Source organism: Paroedura picta, chromosome 5 (assembly GCF_049243985.1).
Source record: "Paroedura picta isolate Pp20150507F chromosome 5, Ppicta_v3.0, whole genome shotgun sequence".
Classification (NCBI taxonomy): Eukaryota; Metazoa; Chordata; class Lepidosauria; order Squamata; family Gekkonidae; genus Paroedura; species Paroedura picta.
The window spans coordinates 96054063-96077557 of record NC_135373.1 but is presented as its reverse complement, the minus strand read 5'-3'; the positions used below and the strand labels follow the sequence as shown (position 1 = coordinate 96077557).

General features: G+C 41.7%; 1 protein-coding gene across 4 annotated transcripts in view; it reads left to right on the top strand.

Annotated features, from left to right (window-relative positions):
* Window positions 1–21070, top strand: part of AGBL3 (AGBL carboxypeptidase 3) — a 46085-nt gene extending 25015 nt beyond the window's left edge. For 3 of the 4 annotated variants that reach the window (XM_077339226.1, XM_077339227.1, XM_077339225.1), the window contains exons 12-23: window positions 1366–1414; window positions 2266–2364; window positions 3887–3955; window positions 4557–4682; window positions 5514–5630; window positions 10331–10388; window positions 11052–11123; window positions 11449–11625; window positions 15003–15033; window positions 16912–17117; window positions 18302–18554; window positions 20591–21070. In XM_077339226.1, coding sequence (XP_077195341.1) covers window positions 1366–1414; window positions 2266–2364; window positions 3887–3955; window positions 4557–4682; window positions 5514–5630; window positions 10331–10388; window positions 11052–11123; window positions 11449–11625; window positions 15003–15033; window positions 16912–17117; window positions 18302–18554; window positions 20591–20837 — 1504 coding nt within the window. In that variant the 3' untranslated portion in view covers window positions 20838–21070. Of the gene's footprint in view, window positions 1–1365; window positions 1415–2265; window positions 2365–3886; window positions 3956–4556; window positions 4683–5513; window positions 5631–10330; window positions 10389–11051; window positions 11124–11448; window positions 11626–15002; window positions 15034–16911; window positions 17118–18301; window positions 18555–20266; window positions 20363–20590 lie in introns of all 4 variants that reach the window. The other variant, XR_013231300.1, reaches the window with a different exon arrangement.
* Window positions 21071–23495: the final 2425 nt, after the last annotated feature.

The window sequence follows — 23495 nt, the reverse complement described above, 5'->3', positions numbered from 1 at the left end:
AAGAACATGCCCCATTGGCTGGAGATGAAAATAAAGTGATGAAAATAAAGTTGTACGTACCTGTAACTATTGTTCATCAAGGATCTTCTGTGCAAGCACACATACCTTCTCTCCTGCCCTGCTCCATGTTCTGGCTTTGGCAGTGCTATTGGTAGAGAGGGTAAGGGGTCATTGCTGCTCAGGAGCCCATGGCCTTTGTGTGGGAACAAGCCTCTGACCCATACAGCATTCCCTGGAGGCTTTCAGCCGTAAAGACCTATCTGATGGCAGGCCTGCTCATGCTCAGTCCCCTTGTGTGCCTGCACAGAAGGTACATGATGAACAAAAGTTACAGGTAAGGACAATTTTGTTTTTTGTTGTCACCTATGGTCATACACTAAATAATTCATCAGCTTTGGAAATTAATTTTAGTGTCTTTCATCAGAAGTGTTCAGTAGCAATACTTTTTTATGGTCTATTCTCAATCCATGAAGAGCACTGATATCTTGTACAAATGAATTTCAGCTAATATTTTATTATTCATACACCCTTAGGGATGCCAGGCCCCCACTGGGGCTGGAGGAACCTCTGCTTTGGCATTGCTACCTCCACTGTGGATTTCAGAAAGTGGAGGGAAATCCCCCCCCCCAAAAAAAACAGGAAGAATGTCCTGGCATGCTGACATCAGCAGGAAATGACATCAGCATGCTGGGGTCATTGGGGAGGTGATATTGTGGTTTGAGGCTGATTTCTTACCATAGAATTTCCTCATAAGCTAGAGCATTGCCCTTGATGTCTCCAACGTGCCAATCTCACTTCCAGGCCATGTCCACATGCCAGACACTCTTCTAGGTTTGGCTAAGTACAGGGAGGAGCTTCTGAACAGTGCCCTTCCCCCCTGCAGCGTCTGGCAACCCTATACTCCCTTGTAAATGAAAGCAGTGCTTCCTGTCATTATCCAGCCCACCAGTTGAAATCCTCTTCCTGAAGCCCCAGTCTCTATCCCCCACCTGTAGAAACTTTTTCTATGTTGGGACCTCACTTTTGGCATGCCCTCCCTTTTGCCGCTGGCCTGGCATCTAGTTTCCTTTCCTTTAGTTGTCAGGCCAAAACATATATCTTTACTCAAGCTTTTGATTAATGGATTCTGTTTTTCTAAGAAATGTTATCGTCTGCTCCTAGCCTGGTCTCTATTTTTACGAAAACATTTTAGTTTCTTCTATTTTATTTGTTTTTATGCTGTGGGTTCCTTTTATTGGCAGTTTTTATTGATACATTTTTTATTATTGGATTTGTTTTATTGTTGTGAGCTGACTCTGGGAGGTCTGGAGAAGTGGCGTACAGATTTTGTAAGTAAATAAATCATAATACAATTATGTTTTGCAGTTCTGACACTTCAGACTCCAATGAGCCTGCAGTTAAATTAGAAAGCCAGGTATGCTTTAAATTCTTGTCAATGAGTTAAATCTCTTGGTTGTTGCTGGGGGGGGTGTTTTGTTTTTTAACTTGGAATGCATGTCCTTGATTGCTAACAGATCTAAGGTTCAATGTTGGCTGAGCTTAGACATGACATGCCCAGTTGTAACAGTCATAAAGAAAATGCACTCTGGATTTTCAAGACAAAAATATGTTTAAAAACCCCTTGGCCATACAAGAATATGTTTCTTATGCTAAAAATTGCAACATTCACCCCTCACCCTCTAGTGCAATTTACTGGGCAGTCTTCATGATTCTGGGGCCCTGAGCAAAAGACCAACATGGCCCTCTATCACACTGCCATCATAATCCCCTGGGTGCTACTGCAAGCCTGTTTCCAGGAGGCAGATGGGTTGGGCAGGAGTATCGGCAGGATCCTCCTCCTCTTCTTTTTCCTCCACCTTCAGGAAGCAAGACTGTAGGTGATCCCAGCGTGGAGCCCAGGGCATCTGCCCCTGTTGCCAATTGGTTAAGACCACCCTGACAACTTGAACTGTGTTCTGATATTCTTATACTATGTATTTCCTGATCCCAAACAGCATCAGGATATGGAGATGGAAAAATTGAAACATGAAATGTAGTGATAACTTCCCTTCTCAAGAGAACTTCCCTTCTTAAGGGAAGTCGTGCTAAACACAGAGAAGAACAAAGTCAACTGTTTATCCTATGACATTTTGTTCCATCCTAAATTTGTTTTAATTGATTGAGATTGGGATTTTTTAAAGATTTAACTTAAAAACTAAATTGTGAAAATCTTAAGGTCAGCTATAAGCCTTTTATTTGTTTATTTATTTATTTATTTTGAGCTAGGTAAAATCAAGAAAGAAGTTTCTAAAACCAAGGAAGGATAGGAGTGCCTTTCTGGAATCATCAGGAAAAAGACATTCCAAACAACCACATGAACTAATGGTATATCATCATTTTTTTTCTGTGGGTCTGATATTCACTATCCTAGCTATTTTGTGTTGTATATACTTTTGACAAGAAATTAGTTTGGTAAATATTCATTGTTGTTGGTTCAGGGTTATTTATAAGCTTTTAAAAATACACTGGGTATTTTTCAGACACCATGAAAATGTACAATTTATTTACCACCCTTCCCAACATGGCCAGCTCAGGCAGTTTCCAACATTTCAGTATAGACAAAATAGTTAATTCATAAAAATGCAACAAAACAACGTTAACATTAAACATAGTAATTAAAACCCATTAAACAATCGAACTAATTAATGGCCCATGTTGCTCTTCAGTCCTGTCAACAGAGTTCTATGTCAGTTTAATTTATTAATTATATTTATATACCGCCCTCCTCAAAGCCTCAGGGTTTACATAAAACAGAAATGATACAGATAAAAGGTAAAGGTAAAGGTATCCCCTGTGCAAGCACCGGGTCATGTCTGACCCTTGGGGTGACGCCCTCTAGCGTTTTCATGGCAGACTCGATACGGGGTGGTTTGCCAGTGCCTTCCCCAGTCATTACCGTTTACCCCCCAGCAAGCAAGCTGGGTACTCATTTTACCGACCTCGTAAGGATGGAAGGCTGAGTCAACCTTGAGCCGGCTGCTGGGATTGAACTCCCAGCCTCATGGGCAAAGCTTTCAGGCAGCTGCCTTACCACTCTGCGCCACAAGAGGCTCATGATACAGATAACTTTGTTTAACTGTTAGGTTTTGAGAAGGGAGTGCAGGTGATGTTCTTGGTGCTAATAACGCTCGAGTTCATTCATTTAAATACTTATATTTCTCCCACGGTAGGGTCTCAAAGTGGTTTACATATAGAATGCATGCACAGACAAATACAATGTAAACAAATTTAAAAAAGCAGGCACCTAGTACACAATTCAGCAGTTGTTCCAGGCTACGTCTGGTTCTTCCAGCATAACTCACACAGGGCCACAGTCCAAAAAATGAAAACTCACATTCATAGAAAGTTCATCTTAAAGAAGAGGGGCAGATGCTGAGTCACAGGTTTTGTTCATCTGGTGGATTTAAAGTCCCTTGTTACTTGGCTTCCAAGGTTTTATGCACTGTGAGATTGGGTGACTAAGCCTTGGGCCTGAGAATTTCCCTTTCCTCCATTGAAAGTTGTAGGTGGTAGCTTTGTTGGTCTGCACAACTAGATTTGAATGCCGTAAAGATCAACAAGATTTTCAAGATGCAAGCTTTCAAGAGTCAAAAGCTTTCTTTGTCAAATACCTCTACTGTATCTCCTTATAATTAAAATTACAGACTGACCCGGGGAAACCCTGCAGTTATTTGAATAGGGCATATCCATGATCTAGTCTAGAAAGAATATGTTCTGTGTGGTTAATTCTTTTGTGAAAATAGAAAAAAAGAATCAAACTTAGGAAGAGTCTTAAAATACAGTCTGAAACTTTCCTTCCCCCTTCCCTATAATAATTCACCTTATACTTGCCTTTCTTTCTACTCAGAGTGAAGCCAAAAAACCTGAAGATTCCTCTCAAAGACTGTCCAAGAATCAAGAACAACTAATTAAAAATGTAAAGATTTTTGAAGTATTGTTAGAAGTAAAGGCCTGTAATTATTGAAATTGAACCATACAAGTGCACAATAATTAGCTTTAGGACAATGACTTTTTAACCAGAACTTCTGCTTCTGCTTTCCACGTGCCACCCCAGGATTCCCATATTGAAGCAACTGATTTTCCAAATGTTGGACTTCTTTTAGCAGTAAAAATAAACTTTTAAAACTATTTTGTGATTTACTTCCTCTGTCAGCATCGAGATAAGTGAATGGTGTTGACAAAAAATACTGTTTGCAACTCTGCTACAATAAAAGTGTTTTCTGACTATGAACCATAGTCACTCTAATCTGGATAATCCATAAATGTGACCAGTGTGGATGCAGGACATTCATCTGCAATGCTGTAATCATCTAGACATCGCCAAAGTGGCATGATGTATCATGTGAGGCAGGTGGAGACGTTCAGCTACCTGTAGGTCTCCAGCTGTAAATTGCAGTTAGCATCTATCAATATTTGGAATTAAATTAATATAACCGTTTACTTTGGATTTCCTCATGCTGTACAACTCTGCCTACCTGAAAGGTAAATAAGTGTTACACATTTCTCTTTTTCTATAGGCTCAGGTTTTCCAGAAATTAAAACTGATGGAGCTGCAAAAAATACAACAAGAAAATGAAATTGCCAAGTATGAAATTACCAAGCCACGTATAGAGTCTTTCCCCAGAACCCCCAGTGCTAATAAGGTTCGGTGGTTTCCTTAATAGAATAGATTGTGCAACATAATTCGACAGTGATGTCAGTGCCCATTCCTTTCTTTTTTTGTATGCTGCTGTGTGTTTGGGCGGGGCAACTCTAGGCAGAGCTGGGCTTGCAGATTTAGAAAAGCTATCTTGCAAACAGTGCACCGTAATTAACAAGACTATTTGATAGTGGAATTTGTTGACTAAAAAGACATCTATGATAAGTAATGCTTTAAAAAATACTGAAATCTATGACTGTTGTGGATTTAATTCTCGTCGTAACATTCTTACTTTCAATAGCTGTTCATAACAGGGCAATCTCACTTGTGGTTCCCACACTGTGGAATGCCCTCTCTGCCAAGGTTAGGAAGGCTCCCACTCTGCTATCATTCTGTAGCATCAGGAACAATGGAATTATGCAGAAGGGCTTTTGTTACTGTCGGGATTTTTATGCTTTTGATGTTCATCGAAATTTTCAATGTAGTTTTTCTTGTTTTTACTGCTAGCGCTTTATTGTATTGCTATTTTATTTTTGTAAATCCCTTTTGAGTCCAAGCAAGAAAGATAGCATATAAATAAGGGATCAGATGTTTTAGAGAATAGTGTAGAATACTTCAGTGATTGCCGAAGGCTCTGAAGACCCTGCCTCATGACACCTTTTGAGGTTCTGGGCATGCCCTTGAAGCATTCTTCAGCCTACACTGACTGCTATCATTTCAGGCACAGGATGACAGACCAGTTGAGGGACTTGCACAGACTGTGTTGTTTGCACTGCACCATCAACTTGCATTAAAGGAGTGGCTTCCCAGACAAAAGATTCTGCCTTTTTTTTAGGAAAGCTTTACACACTTCTGGGAATGTGACAGCGAATTTGGCAATCTTCACAAAGACAGTGTCTGCACCAATTCCTTCCACTCCAGTCTGAAAGGAAGCTGGAAGAGTTGTTACGAGGTAAGTCAAAATGCTGACGACCAGCACTTCCCTTGCTCAAGCTTTCCTGCACAGTCCCCCAGCTTTAGTACTAAAGTTTTGCTGTGCTCAGTAAATGTTGTCCAGAAACTTCCCCTTAATTTTTTTGATAACTTTTGAGGATTTCAGCATATGAAAGAACTGTAAATAATAAGGTAGTGTAATCTCATAAAAATGCATGGTTTACATGCTAGAAGCTTTAGGCCCAGTCCCTGGTACCTGCAACTTTTCTAAAAGGGCTGTGCTAGTTCTCTGCACAATACACTGGACAGCTGCTCCCAGCCAAGTGCCATCTGTTTCTGGGTATGATTAGGCTTCATAGACCACTGGCCTGACTGGAGGTCAGTTGAGGCTTGTAATTACAATTAGTACAATTTTCTCTCTGTTATTTAGTAAAGATTATCTAGACACAAGTGGGAAGGCCTGTGCTCATTCCTGTCTTTCCTGCGGTGTGCTTTTGCTTGTAAAACTGAGCCAAAAACGGTGGCAATCACTTTCCACAAACCTCAGCACAGAGCAAGAAAAGAAAGTGAAGCACGGGCAACAAATTAATTTATTTCTGATGATTCTCAGTGTCCTTATTAATTCAAATGTATAAATACAAAATATTGAAATGCTTATAAGCGTGTATGTATAAATGTATAATAATTATTATTTCAGTAATAATCATTTCAGTAATAATCTCAACTTATTTTATGTATTTATACATTTGAATGCCCCCTTCAAGGATCGCTGCCTTGTTGTGGCAAGGGGGCTTGCGTAGTTCAGTGAAGCTATGAGCTATACCGTGCAGGGCCACCCAAGACGGACAGGTCATAGCTGAGAGCTCTGACAAAAGGTGATCCACTGGAGAAGGAAATGGCAAACCACTCCAGTATCTTTGCCATGAAAACTCTATGGACAGTTCCAATAGGCATAACGATATGACGCCGGAAGATGAGCCCCTCAGGTCGGAAGGTGTCCAATATGCTACTGGGGATGAGCAGACGGCTAGTACGAGTAGCGCCAGAATGAATGAAGCGACTGGGCCAAAGCCGAAAGGACGCTCAGTTGTGGAAGTAACTGGTGGCGAAAAGACAGACCGATGCTGTAAAGATTTTTATTCCATAGGAACCTGGAACGTCAGATCCATGAATCAAGGTAAGCTGGACGTGGTCAAACAAGAAATGACAAGACTGAACATCGACATTTTAGGAATCAGTGAACTAAAATGGACAGGAATGGGTGAATTTAATTCAGATGACCATCAGGTATACTACTGTGGACAAGAATCTCGCAGAAGAAATGGAGTAGCCTTCAAAATCAATAAGAGAGTAGGAAAAGCAGTCTTGGGATACAATCCCCAAAATGACAGAATGATCTCAGTTAGAATCCAAGGCAAACCATTCAACATCACAGTGATCCAGGTCTATGCCCCAACCACTGCTGCTGAAGAGGATGAAGTTGATCAGTTCTATGAAGCCCTACAACACCTTCTAGAAGCAACGCAAAAAAATGATGTGCTTATCATCATGGGGGATTGGAATGCTAAAGTAGGAAGCCAAAAGATAACCGGGATAACAGGCAAGTTTGGCCTTGGAGTACAAAATGAAGCAGGGCACAGGCTGGTAGAATTTTGTCAAGAGAATACAATGGTCATAGCAAACACTCTTTTCCAACAACCCAAGAGACGACTCTACACATGGACATCACCAGACGGTCAACACAGAAATCAGATTGACTATGTGCTCTGCAGCCAAAGATGGAAAAGTTCTATCCAGTCAATAAAAACAAGACCAGGAGCTGATTGTGGTTCAGATCATGAGCTTCTTGTTGCAAAATTTAGGCTTAAATTGAAGAAAGTAGGGAAAAGCCCTAGGCCACTCAGGTATGAACTAAATCATATCCCCGATGAATACACAGTAGAGGTGACAAATAGATTTAAGGAATTAGATCTGATAGACAGAGTGCCTGAAGAACTATGGACGGAGGTTCGCAACATTGTACAAGAGGTAGCAACTAAAACCATCCCAAAGAAAAAGAAATGCAAGAAATCAAAATGGCTGTCTGAGGAAGCTTTACAAATAGCTAAGGAGAGAAGGGAAGTGAAAGGCAAGGGAGAAAGAGAAAGATACACCCAATTGAATGCAGAATTCCAGAGAAAAGCTAGAAGAGATAAGAATGCCTTCTTAAATGAATAGTGCAAACAAATAGAAGAAAACAATAGAATGGGGAGGACCAGAGATCTTTTCAAGAAAACTGGAGATATGAAGAGAACGTTTCATGCAAAGTTGGGTATGATAAGGGACCAAAATGGTAGGGACCTCACAGAAGCAGAAGAGATTAAACAAAGGTGGCAAAATTATACAGAACAACTATACAAGAGCGAGCTTAACATCCCTGATGACCACAGTGGGGTAGTTACTGACCTGGAGCCAGACATCCTGGAATGTGAAGTCAAACGGGCCTTAGGAAGTCTGAGCAACAATAAAGCTAGTGGTGGTGACAGCATTCCAGTTGAACTATTCAAAATCTTAAAGGACGATGCAGTAAAAGTGCTACACTCAATATGCCAGCAAATTTGGAAAACTCAACAATGGCCACAGGATTGGAAAAGGTCAGTTTACATTCCAATCCCAAAGAAGGGCAATGCCAAAGAATGTTCAAACTACCGCACCATTGCACTAATTTCTCATGCTAGCAAAGTTATGCTCAAAATCCTACAAGCTAGGCTCCAGCAATATGTGGACCAAGAACTTCTAGAAGTACAGGCAGGATTTCGAAGAGGCAGAGGAACTAGAGATCAAATTGCCAACATACGCTGGATCATGGAGAAAGCTAGGGAATACCAGAAGAACGTCTACTTCTGCTTCATTGACTATGCTAAAACCTTTGATTGTGTGGAGCACAACAAATTGTGGCAAGTTCTTAAAGAGATGGGAATACCAGAGCATCTTATTTGTCTCTTGAGAAATTTATATGCAGGTCAAGAAGCAACAGTGAGAACTGAACATGGAATCACTGACTGGTTCAAAATTGAGAAAGGAGTTCGGCAAGGCTGTATACTGTCGCCTTGCCTATTTAACTTGTATGCAGAGCACATCATGAGAAATGCGGGATTAGAGGAGTCACAAATTGGGATCAAGATTGCAGGGAGAAATATCAACAACCTCAGATATGCAGATGATACCACTCTAATGGCAGAAAGTGAAGAGGAACCAAAGAGCCTGTTGATGCGGGTGAAGGAGGAGGGTGCAAAAGTTGGCTTGAAACTCAACATCAAGAAAACAAAGATCATGGCATCCGGCCCTCTCAATTCCTGGCAAATAGATGGGGAAGAAATTGAGATAGTGACAGATTTTATTTTCCTGGGCTCCAAGATCACTGCAGATGGGGACTGCAGCAAAGAAATTAAAAGATGCTTGCTCCTGGGGAGGAAAGCTATGGCAAATCTAGACAGCATCCTAAAAAGCAGAGACATCACCCTGCCAACAAAAATGTGTTTAGTCAAGGCTATGGTATTCCCAGTTGCAATGTATGGCTGCGAAAGTTGGACCATAAGGAAGGCCGAGCGTCAAAGAATTGAGGCTTTTGAACTCTGGTGCTGGAGAAGACTCTTGCGAGTCCCTTGGACTGCAAGGCGAACAAACCGGTCAGTCCTAGAGGAGATCAACCCTGACTGCTCTTTAGAAGGCCAGATCCTGAAGATGAAACTCAAATACTTTGGCCACCTCATGAGAAGGAAGGACTCCCTGGAGAAGAGCCTAATGCTGGGAGCGATCGAGGGCAAAAGAAGAAGGGGACGACAGAGAATGAGGTGGCTGGATGGAGTCACTGAAGCAGTAGGTGCAAACTTAAACGGACTCCGGGGAATGGTAGAGGACAGGAAGGCCTGGAGGATCATTGTCCATGGGGTCGCGATGGGTCGGACACGACTTCGCACATAACAACAACAACATTTGAATGAATAAGAATGGACACTGTTGCTTGTGAAACTGGCAAACATGCTTAGCAGTTAAGAATGGCGCCTTCTAATCTGGAGATCTGGGTTTGATTCCCCACTCCTCCACATGCAGACTGCTAGGTGGCCTTGGCTAGTCACAGTTCTCCCAGAGCTTTCTCAGCCTCATCTACTTTAAGGGTGTCTGTTGTGGAGAGAGGAAGTGTAGATTGTAAGCAGCTTTAAGGCTCCTTTGAGTGGTAAAAAGTGTATGTGGGGGGGAAACCTCAGCTCTTTTTCTTCTAAAGCTGCATTTGAACCACTCGGTTGAAGAAAAGTGGGTTTTCCAATGGGCTTTAGCAGGCACCTTTGGAGGCTTGAACTGTAGCATACAAAACTTATGACATTATGCTAAAACTTCATTAAGCTATCAAAAGGAACCACATGTTAATTACTGAAAATGCTTCAAAGTTGCTATAGTCAAGTGCTAATATAGAAACATTTCACATTCTGCTTTGACATTCCAGTCTTGTGACCTACAGTTCACCAATAGAATGGCTTGGAACAATAGGATATAGTGGATATAAAAAGAAAGATTGAATAAGTTCTAACATTTGAAGAAACATAGAGTAATAATAATCAGGAAAAGTTCCAAAACAGGGCAAACACAGATTCTCAACTTCCAGTGCTTCCTTATAACAAAGAAATGTGTGAATGAGGAAGTAATAATGTTTTGTCCTTGTTTATTTTTTGTTTTTTGCAGTCAAAATATTTAGCAGAGTTTCAGGAAATATTTAAGGAATCTGATTCCATCGTAAAAAGTGAGTCTCATGAAGTGTCTTTCCAGCTGTGGCCTTTTATTCTGTCTTCCCCCAGCTTACTCCCATTTCCTTTCTCCCTTAGCTTACTCCTGAGGAGACCCTCTATTTCACAGAGAACTAGTGATGGCCATCAGTCCCTTCATCTCATTTGTAACTATCCACGCAGACCCACCTTGCTCTTTGCTGTGCCCCACAGCTGGGCAGCTGACCCCCTTTGTATTGTACCGTCCCTCCCTCCCTCTCTCCCAGGGTTTGGGCATTGCAAGGTGTATCAGTGGCCAAGGCCAGATCAGCCAAACTTATCTTGAACCTAGCCATGTTGGTCTGAAACAGCAGGACGAAGTTTGAGTCCAGTGGCACCTTTAAGACTAACCAAGTTTTGTTTCTAGGTATAAGCTTCTGTGCGAAGAAGTGTGCATGCACACTTTTGTCAGATACTTCTTTGGATATCTTGAACCTGATATGAGAATAAATTGGGATAACCTCATACATATTATCTTGTTGACCTCCTTTGAAAAGGGAGAAGATGCAGAATTTATAAATAAATATATGTATTTCCCCTCAAACAGTTAATCTTTTTTAGATTTTATTTCTGTTATAATTAAGCAGCAAAAATTAAGCAATAAGAGCTCTTTCATATAAAGATTTGGACTTTTTTTCTAGATTCTGTGCCAGATGAACCAGCAAAATACACAGTCCAGTATCTCAGTCATTATTTTCCTGAACAGGGATTAAGTAAGTAACTCTCTAAAAATCATGTTCCTGCTTTATGCATACAAATTTAATATATAATCATCAGCTTAGTATAATTCAACAATTTTATGCTTATTTATGCTTTTAGAAAAGTGGTTGCAGGAAACATTTTAAAAAAAACAAAAACACTAACACCTTCTGCTTCTTTACATTCAGTTTATTTAAAAGTGTTCAACTGTGAAGTTGTTGGGCATTCACTAGCCTACAGGATGAGCTAATGGGGATGAACATTAGAGCATAGAACCTCAGCTGCTTAACAAAAGATTGTAGTTTTGTACACCCAGTTCTGGTTATTGTTTCACAACAGATATTGGCTGGAATGGCCTAGCCCAACCTTTGAAGCACATAATCTCCCAGAGACTTTTCCTGCCGCCGGCCATCTTGAATCAGATGTGCACCGTGCAAAGAAGAAATGGAGCACTCACTGGCTGCCGGCTTCCTAGAGTAGAAAATCTGGGGAGAGAGACAAGGAATCAGCGAAGAAGTAAATAATTGATAATTGGGGAGGGAGTATATGATGCATGTCTATATAGTATGCATATCTACACTTTTCATATGAATCTTACCTCCCATTAAAAATGCAGGTAGATACATTTACTGCTGGGTTGTTTTTAGTCATCTGAATAAGGACTGCCTAACTCCAAAAGTCATTGTCTCAATCTGATCTAGAAAATTTCATGTTGTTGGAGACATAGAGTGATACAAACTTTTTGGTGAGGGATCACATTGGCATGTATCCCACTCTTCCTTCTAAAATCTCAAGGAGGTATATATGTGATTGTCCTATTTTATCCTTGCAAAACAGCCACCCCTATAATGTAGCCAGTGGTGTTCTCTGATGGCAAGAGTAGTTCAAGGTAAAAAGGTAAAGGTAAAGGTATCCCCTGTGCAAGCACCGAGTCATGTCTGACCCTTGGGGTGACGCCCTCTAGCGTTTTCATGGCAGACTCAATACGGGGTGGTTTGCCAGTGCCTTCCCCAGTCATTACCGTTTACCCCCCAGCAAGCTGGGTACTCATTTTACCGACCTCGGAAGGATGGAAGGCTGAGTCAACCTTAAGCCGACTGCTGGGATTGAACTCCCAACCTCATGGGCAAAGCTTTCAGGCGGCTGCCTTACCACTCTGCGCCACAAGAGGCTCTTAGTTCAAGGTAGTGGTCACTTATATACTGGGCTTTGCTTGGATGCTGTTGGGGAGTAGCTTTTCTGCCCTTGTTAGCTCTCCAGCGTCACAATACTTCTATGGACTGCCAAGATTTTCTCCTCATGCCTGTGATATTTGAATCGATGTTTTGTGAAAGATCACAGCAAAACTGGAATTACAACCATATGGGCAGGAAAGCCTGGATCTTTGTAGTCTAATCCACATCAGCATTATTTTTGCCACCCTAGTTTCCTGCTGTGGCCATTCTCCTTGGCCCCCCTGCCCACCACCAAACATTCAGAGATCTTGGTGGATTTTTGTAATGCCATAACTATACGTTTCTGATTTTTAAACAAGAGCTAAAAAGTCTCAGGTGACACAGGGAGACATGGATGCTGCCAAGGAAAATGTCAAGACAGCTGCCATTTGGAAACCCAGTTGCTGCTGTGCTGAATCAGTAGCTGCAGCAGCAATGGGAAAACTGAACAAGTAAGAGTTAAAAGGTTCCTTCTAGGATTTAATTTTCATTACATATCACAAGGTCCCAACACAGGAACTTGTTTTACTGCCAATTCTCTGCTTAAAAAATATAGTTTATCTCTTGGTTATGTAAGAGTCTTCTATCCCATCTTCTTTAATGAAAAAAAAATATAGTGATTGCTTAATATGTAATAAAATGCAATGCTATTAAACAATACAAACCCTTAAAGTCTTAAAATTATGCCAGATACTTTAATTCCTGCCTAGTTTAAAAACAAAAAACCAAACTTCTGCCTGCAAAGATTTTCAGTATTAAAGTCTGGCAGATAGGGATAGAAAGCCATGATAAAGGGAGGAGTCCCACTGGGCATGTGCCAAGTACTTTCCCTCACTACTAGTTGATCACAGGCAGCCTATATACATGTGAGATTAAGGGCAAGGGGCTTATATGTTTGAACAGAGCACTTGTGTTTCCAGAAAACTGTTAGGCCTAAAATCTTTGTGCAAATGTACAAAACCCAAAAATATCAAAAGTTCACAAAAATCCAAAGTAAGTCAGGCAAGAAAACTTCTGGATGAAGCAAGGAGAAAAAATATTTTATACAAAATAGGGAGATTTTTTGCAGAACAAAGATGGCTGAAACAGTGATCTCTACCCTCCCAGGGCCAGAGAAAAAGTTTTAATAAGCATTCCCATACCTTTACAGTATCAATCATTGATTGGTACATGCACAGATGCCAAGTATTTGGGAGGGTATTGGATTGATCAGATACCAGATCCATTGTTTGAATTCTGCTCTGATAGGTCAACAGAATTCTCACTCTGGTGTCTCTTTGTATTACTGCTACCAGATTCCATGGGGTTGGTAATATATATGCTGTCTATGCTTGTTCACAATGGCATCTCATGACCTTCTGGGTCAACTTTGGTCAGCCGGTGCCAGAACACATGCTGGTTGTGATTCAGCTTAACAACTATACAAAACAGTGACAACTAGTATTCTTACTATGGCTCTAATAGGAAATAATCCCACAATTTCTACAAGGCTAGCTTTTCTCAAGCCTCTCAAAATTAAGCTCTAGAACTGCACTCCTCAAGTGTTTAACAGGAAGTCAAGTGATTGCAAGGTCAGGTGACACAAAGAGAGAAGTCAGAGTTATGGCTTAGCAGTGTCAAGGACAAGATTGTGGGCAATAGAGCCAGGTTCAGGAAATACAAGTCAGCATGCACTAAAACTACCAAGAAGGTCTGTCCCTCATGGGCCCTACCCATTTCATTTCTGAAGCTAGGCATTTCCTCTTTAAAGAAAGGATCAACACAAGGTCACACCCACGTACCACAGTAAGGCTCCATAATTCCATAGTTTACATTTTAGAAGTAAAGAAGAGCAGTGCTCTTTTCCCGCTGCAGCCTTACAGACCCACACCCTTGCATGGAAACAGATGTACTTCTTTAGTTATCTGAAATATTTCAAAGAATCACAATAGACAGGATATGACACTGCCAAAACTGGTTGCTTTTTATTCATAATAAGATTCTAGAATGAAAAGTCTAGTATTTGTAGAAGTCATCCAAGTCCTAGTAACTAAGATTTTTGGGCTTTTATGTGACCCATCTTGAGCCTCCTGGGGGAGGCAGGAAATAAATAAATAAATGCAAAACAAACAATACAAAAACCTTTAATGGCATCCACAATACCAAACAATATACAAATCAGTTCTACAATACAAGTCAACAAAGCTGTAAGGAAAATTACAGCAAGCAAGGGAGCAGCAAACACAGAAAAACAAAACCAGTGACATCTACCTCTTTAACCTGTGGGTCATCACCATAGCCAAAAACTTGGCTACCTGCTCTGTGGTTTCCGGGCAACCATCAACAAGCAGCAGCTCAAGAGCCCTGCCATCCGAGACATCAGGGAAAGGTAAAAGTGGGGAGATCGTCAGAACATTTGTTCTTATACAACTCACATTGCAGAATGATATGGCAAATTGAGTCTGGTTCTGTAAATGAATGAATGAATGAATGAATGAATGAATGAATGAATGAATGAATGAATGAATGAATGAATGAATGAATGAATGAATGAATGAAGGGCTAGAGGGGGAAATTCCTGAAATCTTAAAACAAGAAACAAGAAAAAGTCGCTATTTTCTTACTAAATAGGGCCATTCCAGGCAGCTTTCCAATTATATTTGCTATTATATTATACATTTTTTTCTCTTCTACTTACAGGCTCCCTCATTCATGTGGAAAATCATCCTAGGTAGGAAATTATATATATATATATTACACAATGTTTCCTTTCCCAATTAAAAGCTTTGATTTCTCAATCAACTTTGGGTCTATTTGTAATACGAGGGGCAAAGCCCGTTGCAGCCAGGAATGCAACGGGAGCTAGGCCCCCCTCCCCCACCCTGGGCAGGCCAGTTGAGGTCCCCCTGCAGCCCCTAAAAGGCCCACCGAGGCCCCCACAGACCTCGCTCCCCTTCGCTCCCTTCAAGAGGCCCGCCGAGGCCTCTGCAGGCCTATTTGGCATGTGGGGGAAGTTCTGGTTGGGAATCCATCCCACCCCACCCCCGCTGCAGCCTCCACAGGCCTTGGCAGGCCTTTTCGGGGCAGGGGAGAAATGCTGGAGGGGACTCCACTCCCCCCAGCCCTCAAAAGGCCTGCGGGCCTTTTTAGGAGGGGAAGCACTAGCAGGGATTCTGTTCCTCCCCACACTGTCCTGGGAAGCCCTGTCAAGGCCTGGCACAGCTGCAGCCAGAGTTGTTCAGGGCAGCAGGAGCACTAGTGGGGGTTCACTCCCTTCTCCCTCCACCCCCACCCCTATTTCCACTGCCCCCACAGTCCCTAGTCCTCCGCCCTCCCTCCCAGCACAGCTGCCTGCCTACCTTACTGGTAGCTGGCAGTTCTTCCTGATAGAAAAAGTTGGAGGGGGTTGCAGCAAGAGGCAGGACATCCCTCCTGATTGGCCATTCTTTGGATGGACATCCAATCAGGGATGGGACAGCCAGGACAGCCTCCTTCATTCGTGGGTAGGTGATGAGACCCAGCTCTTCCCAGCACCCTCTTACCCTTTTATTAAGAGGAACAGATGTGGATAGAAAAAAGTGTACAATTTATCTATAAACAGTGTAATAGGATTCTAAGTTTCCAGTAATGGGAAATGACTATGATTAATATGAATGTGAATGGAACAATTCTATATTTTCCTCTCCTTATCATATTGAATTGCAGTCCTTCAAACAGCATTACATGTTTTCAAATTAAAGAACTTCAATCCAACTATCGATATATTAAACCTTTGTATAAACATTTTCGAGGGACTGTAATTTTCATGTTTCCCTTAAAACATGCTGGCTGGATTCTTTAGACTAGTATCCTTATGTTTCCTTCACTTTTTTGGTAAACTTTTCTTAGTGCTACTGCAATAATAATTCAGTTGTTTACAACTATTATTTAGGGTTGCCAGGTCCCCCCTAGCCACTGTTGGGGGATGCTGAATAGGATGGTGCCCACAGAGAGCAGGGGCTTCAGTGAAGTACAGAGCCATCAAGCCCATCCACCAAAACATCCATTTTTTCCCAGGGGAACCGATCTCTGTAATCTGGAGATGAGCTGTAATTCTGAGGGATCCCCAGGTCCCACCCAGAGGATGGCATCCCTAGTAATATGATAACCTTTTGTATATACCTACTTACAAGAAAAGATGAAAAAATTTTATGATCTGAAGGGAAACCAGAATATACTTATTTATAGGAAAGATATATACCCTTTTCAGTTGTTATGTTCCTGGAACTGTTAGCACATGTAGAGGACAAAAATGCTGCACACATTCCTCCCAATATACAAAATTGCCATTTCTTCTGAAAGTCTCAGTACATGTGCACCAGACTCTATCAGCACTTTCAAAATAATGTTGAAAAGTGCCCCTCATTCTGTGTAGATACTTAAGGTTCCGACCCCCCAAATTAAGGATTCTAAATATTTGATGTTTGTAATACTTGTAACAGAATTTCTAACTTCTGAAACTGAAAATTGTGTTGATATTGGCAACAATCTAGATATATGCCTACTATGCGATCTAACTTTTTCACCTACCAATCAAATAAATAACATGACTGAACTTTCTCTGTTTCAGCTCTCTGAGCCTCACTCGGGCAACGGAAGGAAAGCATCATGGAACAACTTATGTCACTTTGCAGCTGGGAGAAAAAGAACTCCAAAATATGGCCTTGGGCCAGAACACAAACATTTCCTCTCCTTATTGCAAGACTACTGCTTGGCGATTAGAGAAATATCATGGTGGCAGGGCCATTAGAGAGAGGACAGCTTCGCTTCCCAAAGGTTTTCTTGAATATATATTTGGAGTAATGAGCAAAACACTCTTCAGTAAAATGTGTCATATCACTGAAGGCCTATTTATTTATTTATTTTATTAATTTATTTAGATTTTTATACCGCCCTTCCCTACGGCTCTGGGCAGTTTACATAAAACATTTTGAAACATTTACATAGAACACTCTCAGAATCAATATAACAATATAACAATAACAATAACATACCAACTAGAACAGTATTTTAACAATAACTTTGACACTCCCTCAGTAGGTGGGATTTTGCTCATCTTCTCATCCTCTGTTGTAGACACTCTTGTCATCTCCTTTTCTAAAGTGAGGGTGGGCCTGCAGCTCAATGCTACAGCATCTGCAGAAGATCTCATTTAATCTGGCTAAAAGGATCAGGCGGGAGGTGATATGAAAGGATGTTTACTTCACATCCTGAAGAGCCAGTGGACAATAACAGACCACTAGTCTGATTTGGGATAAAGCACCACCAGGGGTTTGTGTTACTTATACTTCTGTCCTCTGTGCCAGCCATGCTTGGCATTGGATACTCTTTTCTAATGTTACAGGGCGCTAGACAGCAGAAAGGCAACTGAGCAATGCTTGGAATTCTAAGTTATGTTAACAGCTTTTAATAAATTCAGTGGAATAAACATTGTCTGCATACCCTGGGTTTTCAAATGACCACCTTGTAGTAGAAATGTAGTAGAAATATTAGTAGAAATGTTTCAGCTGTTGTTGGATTCTAAGGGGAAAAAGAGATTTTTAATTGGATATGTTTTTTTCCATCCATAGCTTTGTCCTGTAATATTGTGGTGAAGTAAATATGCCTCCATTAGGTCTCAGAACTGCCCAGTGGTTAGGTCTCCCAAAACAGCCTTGTGTTAAGATTGTGGAGATCTTTTTACTGTTTACTTAAATAACAATAACAGATGGACATAAAAAGCCATAGATTTGATACAAAAATGCTAAGGGTGGAATCTTGCATTTCCCTCAGTCTATTGCGAGTACACAAGCAATAGTTGGAAGAGATGTTTAATGAGCCTGAAAAATGGTTCTGATTGTGAAAGTCCTACCAGTTCACATATATTAGTATTTCACAGAAAAGTTTAAGGACTAAAAGCAGCTGAGGATGAACCCTGATAAGTTATTAAGCTCCAGAACTCATGTTTATCTTTGGCTCAGGTCTCATAGACAACTCAAAACTCAACTGTGATGGAAAAGAAAGGAAAGGAAAGGACGGATCATCTCCCAGAAGTACTAAGTTCGGCAGAAAAAGAGAAGAAAATCATGAAGGAGATATCAGATTCAGCAGGTTCTCTAATGCACAAGATTTTCTACCTCTCTCCCTGCCTTTTGTAGCAGAGGCAAAGTACAGACAAGCCCCTGAAAGATGTCAGAGGAGTGACCCACATCCCAAGTGCTTTGGTCGCTATCGGTAAGTGTGTGGGAGAAAAACACCCTGTCGGTTAAGAGCAGTTCTGGATACTTCTGCCAAAGGTCTTCTCATGATACCTAGTGAGCATGAAATGCTTGTACCTGGGAAAGAAAATGTAAAATAGACTGGAAGAAATCCATACCAGTATGCATCTGAAATAGTGCCGCCTATGCTGCCCAGTTTGGTTTCTCTTGTGTGTAGCTGCCCTAGTCATAGTGGGATTAAATGCACCAAAAATGCACAAAATGTCCCATCCAGCTGTACCGTCAGAATTAATGTTGCCGTTCAAAAGGGCAACAGGATATTTTATGTTCACTATTCTTGTGTATCAGAGGTAGGGGTGGGCATGAACTGCATTACAATTCTGAATCAAACTATTAACTGATAGGCCATGAACCAAACCAGTTCGTATGGCTTGACAGCCATTTAAAGTTTAAACCCCAGCATTCTGCTTCCCATGAAGCAGAGAGAAAGCTGGGATTCAAATGACTCCAAGCCATTTAAACCAAACAGGTGAGCTCCCCATTGCTCAGCTGTATTTCATTAAAAGCCAAAAGCAAAGGTTTAAATAATGCAAGCAATTTACAACCCTGCTTTCTGCTCTTTGTGAATTGCATCTAGAAGTGCGGAAGGTCATTGGTGGCTTTTCAGTTTGAGAAGATTGCTTGGGACCCATGAACTGGCCAAAATTCAGGATGAACTTTAGTTCATGAGCCAGTTCATGCCCATCCCTATTAAGAAGCCCTTTAATGCAGACATGGTGTGCCTCTTGTTTCTCTTGAACGATGGCTGTTCTTGAATGTCTCCTTAGTACTTAACAGTGTGGAGGATAGGAATGTGATTCCTGTCCAGCATGTTTGATGGCTAAAATCTGATATACATGAAAAAAAAAACCATCCTGTAGGGTTGGTTCATTTGGCTGTTATGTTCATGCAGTTCATATGCAGTAAAAAGGTAAAGGTATCCCCTGCGCAAGCACCGGGTCATGTCTGACCCTTGGGGTGATGCCCTCTAGCATTTTCATGGCAGACTCAATACGGGGTGGTTTGCCAGTGCCTTCCCCAGTCATTACCGTTTCCCCCCCACAAGCTGGGTACTCATTTTACTGACCTCGGAAGGATGGAAGGCTGAGTCAACCTTGAGCCGGCTGCTGGGATCGAACTCCCAGCCTCATGGTCAGAGCTTCAGATAGCATGTTGCTGCCTTACCATGGGACAAATCCCAAGTCTGCATGGAGAGAGCCTTTGGAAGGAATTTACAATAATATTTATACAGCTGTAGTTTCATGTTCTCAAAGTAGGGAGAGGTAGGGATCAGGAGCAGAGAATGGGATTTAAAAAGGCTAAAATAGGTATTATAGTGTCAGTTTAACTCAAAAGGAGCAAAAGGCTTTGCTGAAGAGATGGTTTGAGGATTGTAATAAAAGATATGTTAGCACAGGCTGGATGAATTGACTGAACAAGGGAGAGACGGCACTGGAAGCAAAGTCCAGAAGAGAATGTGTAATGCTATAATACTTAGCATCTGTACAGTGCTTCAGAGTACTCTGCATCAGAAATTACCTCAAACAAACCTTAAAAGGAGACTTGTGATACCTTAAACATTAAATACCATCTTAAGCAGAATCAATGGATTTAGAAGGGTGTTAACTCTGCTTTATGGTGGCACTGTAAAATATTTATTATATTGTAAGTTTTTGTGGACTTGAACAGGTTTCATCAGCTGTGTTGAAATGTGGTAAGGTATCACAAGATTCTTAGCCTGTTTGGGGTTTTGCTGCACAACTACACCTCTGGAATTAAACACAGGTAAGGCTCTTAGTAATAACTTTCTGAGTATTGACACACACATTCTGTGACGCTTATAAACAAGATGATTTAAATGTATTTTGTGTAGGGCTGTTTGGATTTTCCAGCTACAATGTCTGGATTAGTGCATCCACACAGGCTGCATGATCAGGATATTAATCCTCTCAAAATGCGGGGATGTGTGTACTTTGCGAGACAGTGATTAACTAACTCTGTTTATCTGTGCAGACCACGCCTGGCTACCCTGTCACCTACAAAGGAAACTAACAAGACAATCTTAGTGAAGCACTGTGAAGATGGCGAAACCCCCCATTCTTCATCTCGACTAAACACCAGGCAAAAAATGCCCCCCAAAACCCTACTGTGCCAGAGCGAAAGCAAGTTTTTTTCTAAGCGACGCAAGAGTGAGTGCCTGAATCATAGGCCCCCAACACAAGACCTTTCATCCACTGAGAGCATTTCCTTTCATGCTTAGAAACTGTTACAAGTTGCGGACACCAGTTATGGCGAAGCATACAGCCACGAGACTGGACACAGGAGGAGGACTTAGAAGTGACCTCTTCAGAAACATATGGCTTTGCCTGTGGTGCTCGGACAAAGCAGATAAGTGTTTTCAGGGCTGGAGCAAGATTTTGGAACACAGGATACAAATATACATGGACATCATCCATGGAAGCTTCTGTGACAGATAAAAACAACACTAAAATATGGGTGAATTTATTTTAATGTTTTATTGTTGGCAAATTTCACAGGGAAAATTCTGAATTAAGGTTATATTGTTTTAACAAAATGGACAGCTTAAAAGGGAGATATCGGGGCACTTTGGGCTTCTTGGAAGAAGTTGACAAAAAGCTTTCCTAATAGATTCTGAATATAAATCGGGAGTGAGGACAGGGGTATTTTATGCAAGAAAGAGTGCTGGGTCCCCTGCTTTACCTAACTGCATTCCATTGCTTCAGACTTTCTCCTTGCCACCCAGCTCAGCTCCAACAGTGGAACTGACCTGGACCACAGAGAAAGGTGCTTCAAGCAACAGAGCACAACTAAGTGAGGTAGGGAGAAGGGGACTGCTCACTTTCCTCTCCCAGATGCTTCCCATGTAACAATAAAATGAACTACATCACCACTTTAAATTTTGCAGAACCCACACATTGAAATCCTTAGTCTAGTTGGACCCTTAGACTTAAAACATACACAATAGGTCAAACTGCTGATGATGCCTGCTCCATGTAAATGCCTTCCCAACTGGAGAGGCATATAAATAGAGCAGTTGGGATGCCTCTCAGCAGCAGCCGATCAGCTCCATGTAAATGCGTTCCCAACTGGAGAGGCATATAAATAGAGCAGTTGGGATGCCTCTCAGCAACAGCTGATCAGCTGCTCCATGTAAATGCCTTCCCAACTGGAGAGGCATATAAATAGAGCAGTTGGGATGCCTCTCAGCAGCAGCTGATCAGCTCCATGTAAATGCATTCCCAACTGGAGAGGCATATAAATAGAGCAGTTGGGATGCCTCTCAGCAGCAGCTGATCAGCTCCATGTAAATGCATTCCCAACTGGAGAGGCATATAAATAGAGCAGTTGGGATGCCTCTCAGCAACAGCTGATCAGCTGCTCCATGTAAATGCCTTCCCAACTGGAGAGGCATATAAATAGGGATGCCTCTCAGCAGCAGCTTATCAGCGTGCTGGTTGCAGTTAAAAGGAAGTAGCCAAAATACTGATCAATTTTTATGCCGTCTTTTCTACCCAATTCAGGGTCCCAAGATGGCCAACAGTCAAAGACATTAAAGCAGAATTTAAAAAACATAAATATAAAATAACGTTTAAAATCTGCTACCCATTGGGCTTTAGTCCATGAATGCTTATACTAGACTAAAAACTTGTCAGTCTATGAACAGCTGCCAGAATTATACAAACACAGCTAAGGGCATACTTAGATTTTATACTTTTCCTGGATGTGTCTCTCATTCAGATCAACTTCCCAGGTTTGGTCCAGTTCGGATCAACACCATGGTACACACAGAAATGGGATTTAAGCCTCCACCCTGCACCATTTCTCCAACTTCATATGACCCAGAGGAGATGCCTCATGTGTACTCTATCAGTATATGTTAAGTTAGCGACTTTATGGGGCCCTTTCTGGTTGAGAAAACAGCACAGGGGTGAAGGCTCAACCCTCTTCATGGGCATTGTGATCCAGATCTTAACTGACCCTATACACGGCAGGGAACTGGGGTCCAAGTATGGAAATCCCTGCACTTATCTGTTGATTGGGCCCAGGGATGGACCAGGGAATAGAATGTAATTAGGCTTTAATCTTGAGGTTTTCTGATGGTAATACCTAATTACTTTAGTATATTAGTATATTTAAACATTTACAATGAATTTATACCTTCATTATCTCAGGTTTTGGTACTTAACTAGCATTCTGACTGACCCCATAACCAGTATTTTAGAAGTATTGCATATTAAATTGACCTGACTGCTATATGGAACTGTATTATATGTCTACTAGAGCCAGTTTGGTGTAGTGGTTAGGAGTGCGGACTTGTAATCTGGCATGCCAGGTTCGATTCTGCACTCCCCCACATGCAACCAGCTGGGTGACCTTGGGCTCGCCACGGCACTGATAAAACTGTTCTGACCGGGCAGTGATATCAGGGCTCTCTCAGCCTCACCCACCCCACAGGGTGTCTGTTGTGGGGAGAGGAATGGGAAGGCGACTGTAAGCCGCTTTGAGCCTCCTTCGGGTAGGAAAAAGCGGCATATAAGAACCAACTCTTCTTCTTCTTCTTCTTCTACTAGAGGCAAAGTCTCTAGCACATATACCTGCATGGTCACCTTCCTCTGTTCTGCATCCCCCTGCTCAATTCTGAGATGGAGTGTGGGGAAGTGGTTAAAGAGTAGCAGACTCTACTCTCAAGAGCTGGGTTTGATTCCTGACTCTTCCTCCAAATGCAGCCACCTGGGTTGCCAACTTTCAGGTGTGGGCACTGGCCCTCCTACTCCCACCCCATACAATAGGGTCCTCATAGGTCATCACTATCTCCACCTTCCCATCAAACCCCACATCTTCCAAAGGCCAGGCATGCCATGGACAAGTGGGCTGCCACCTTCCTGCCCCCGCCCCA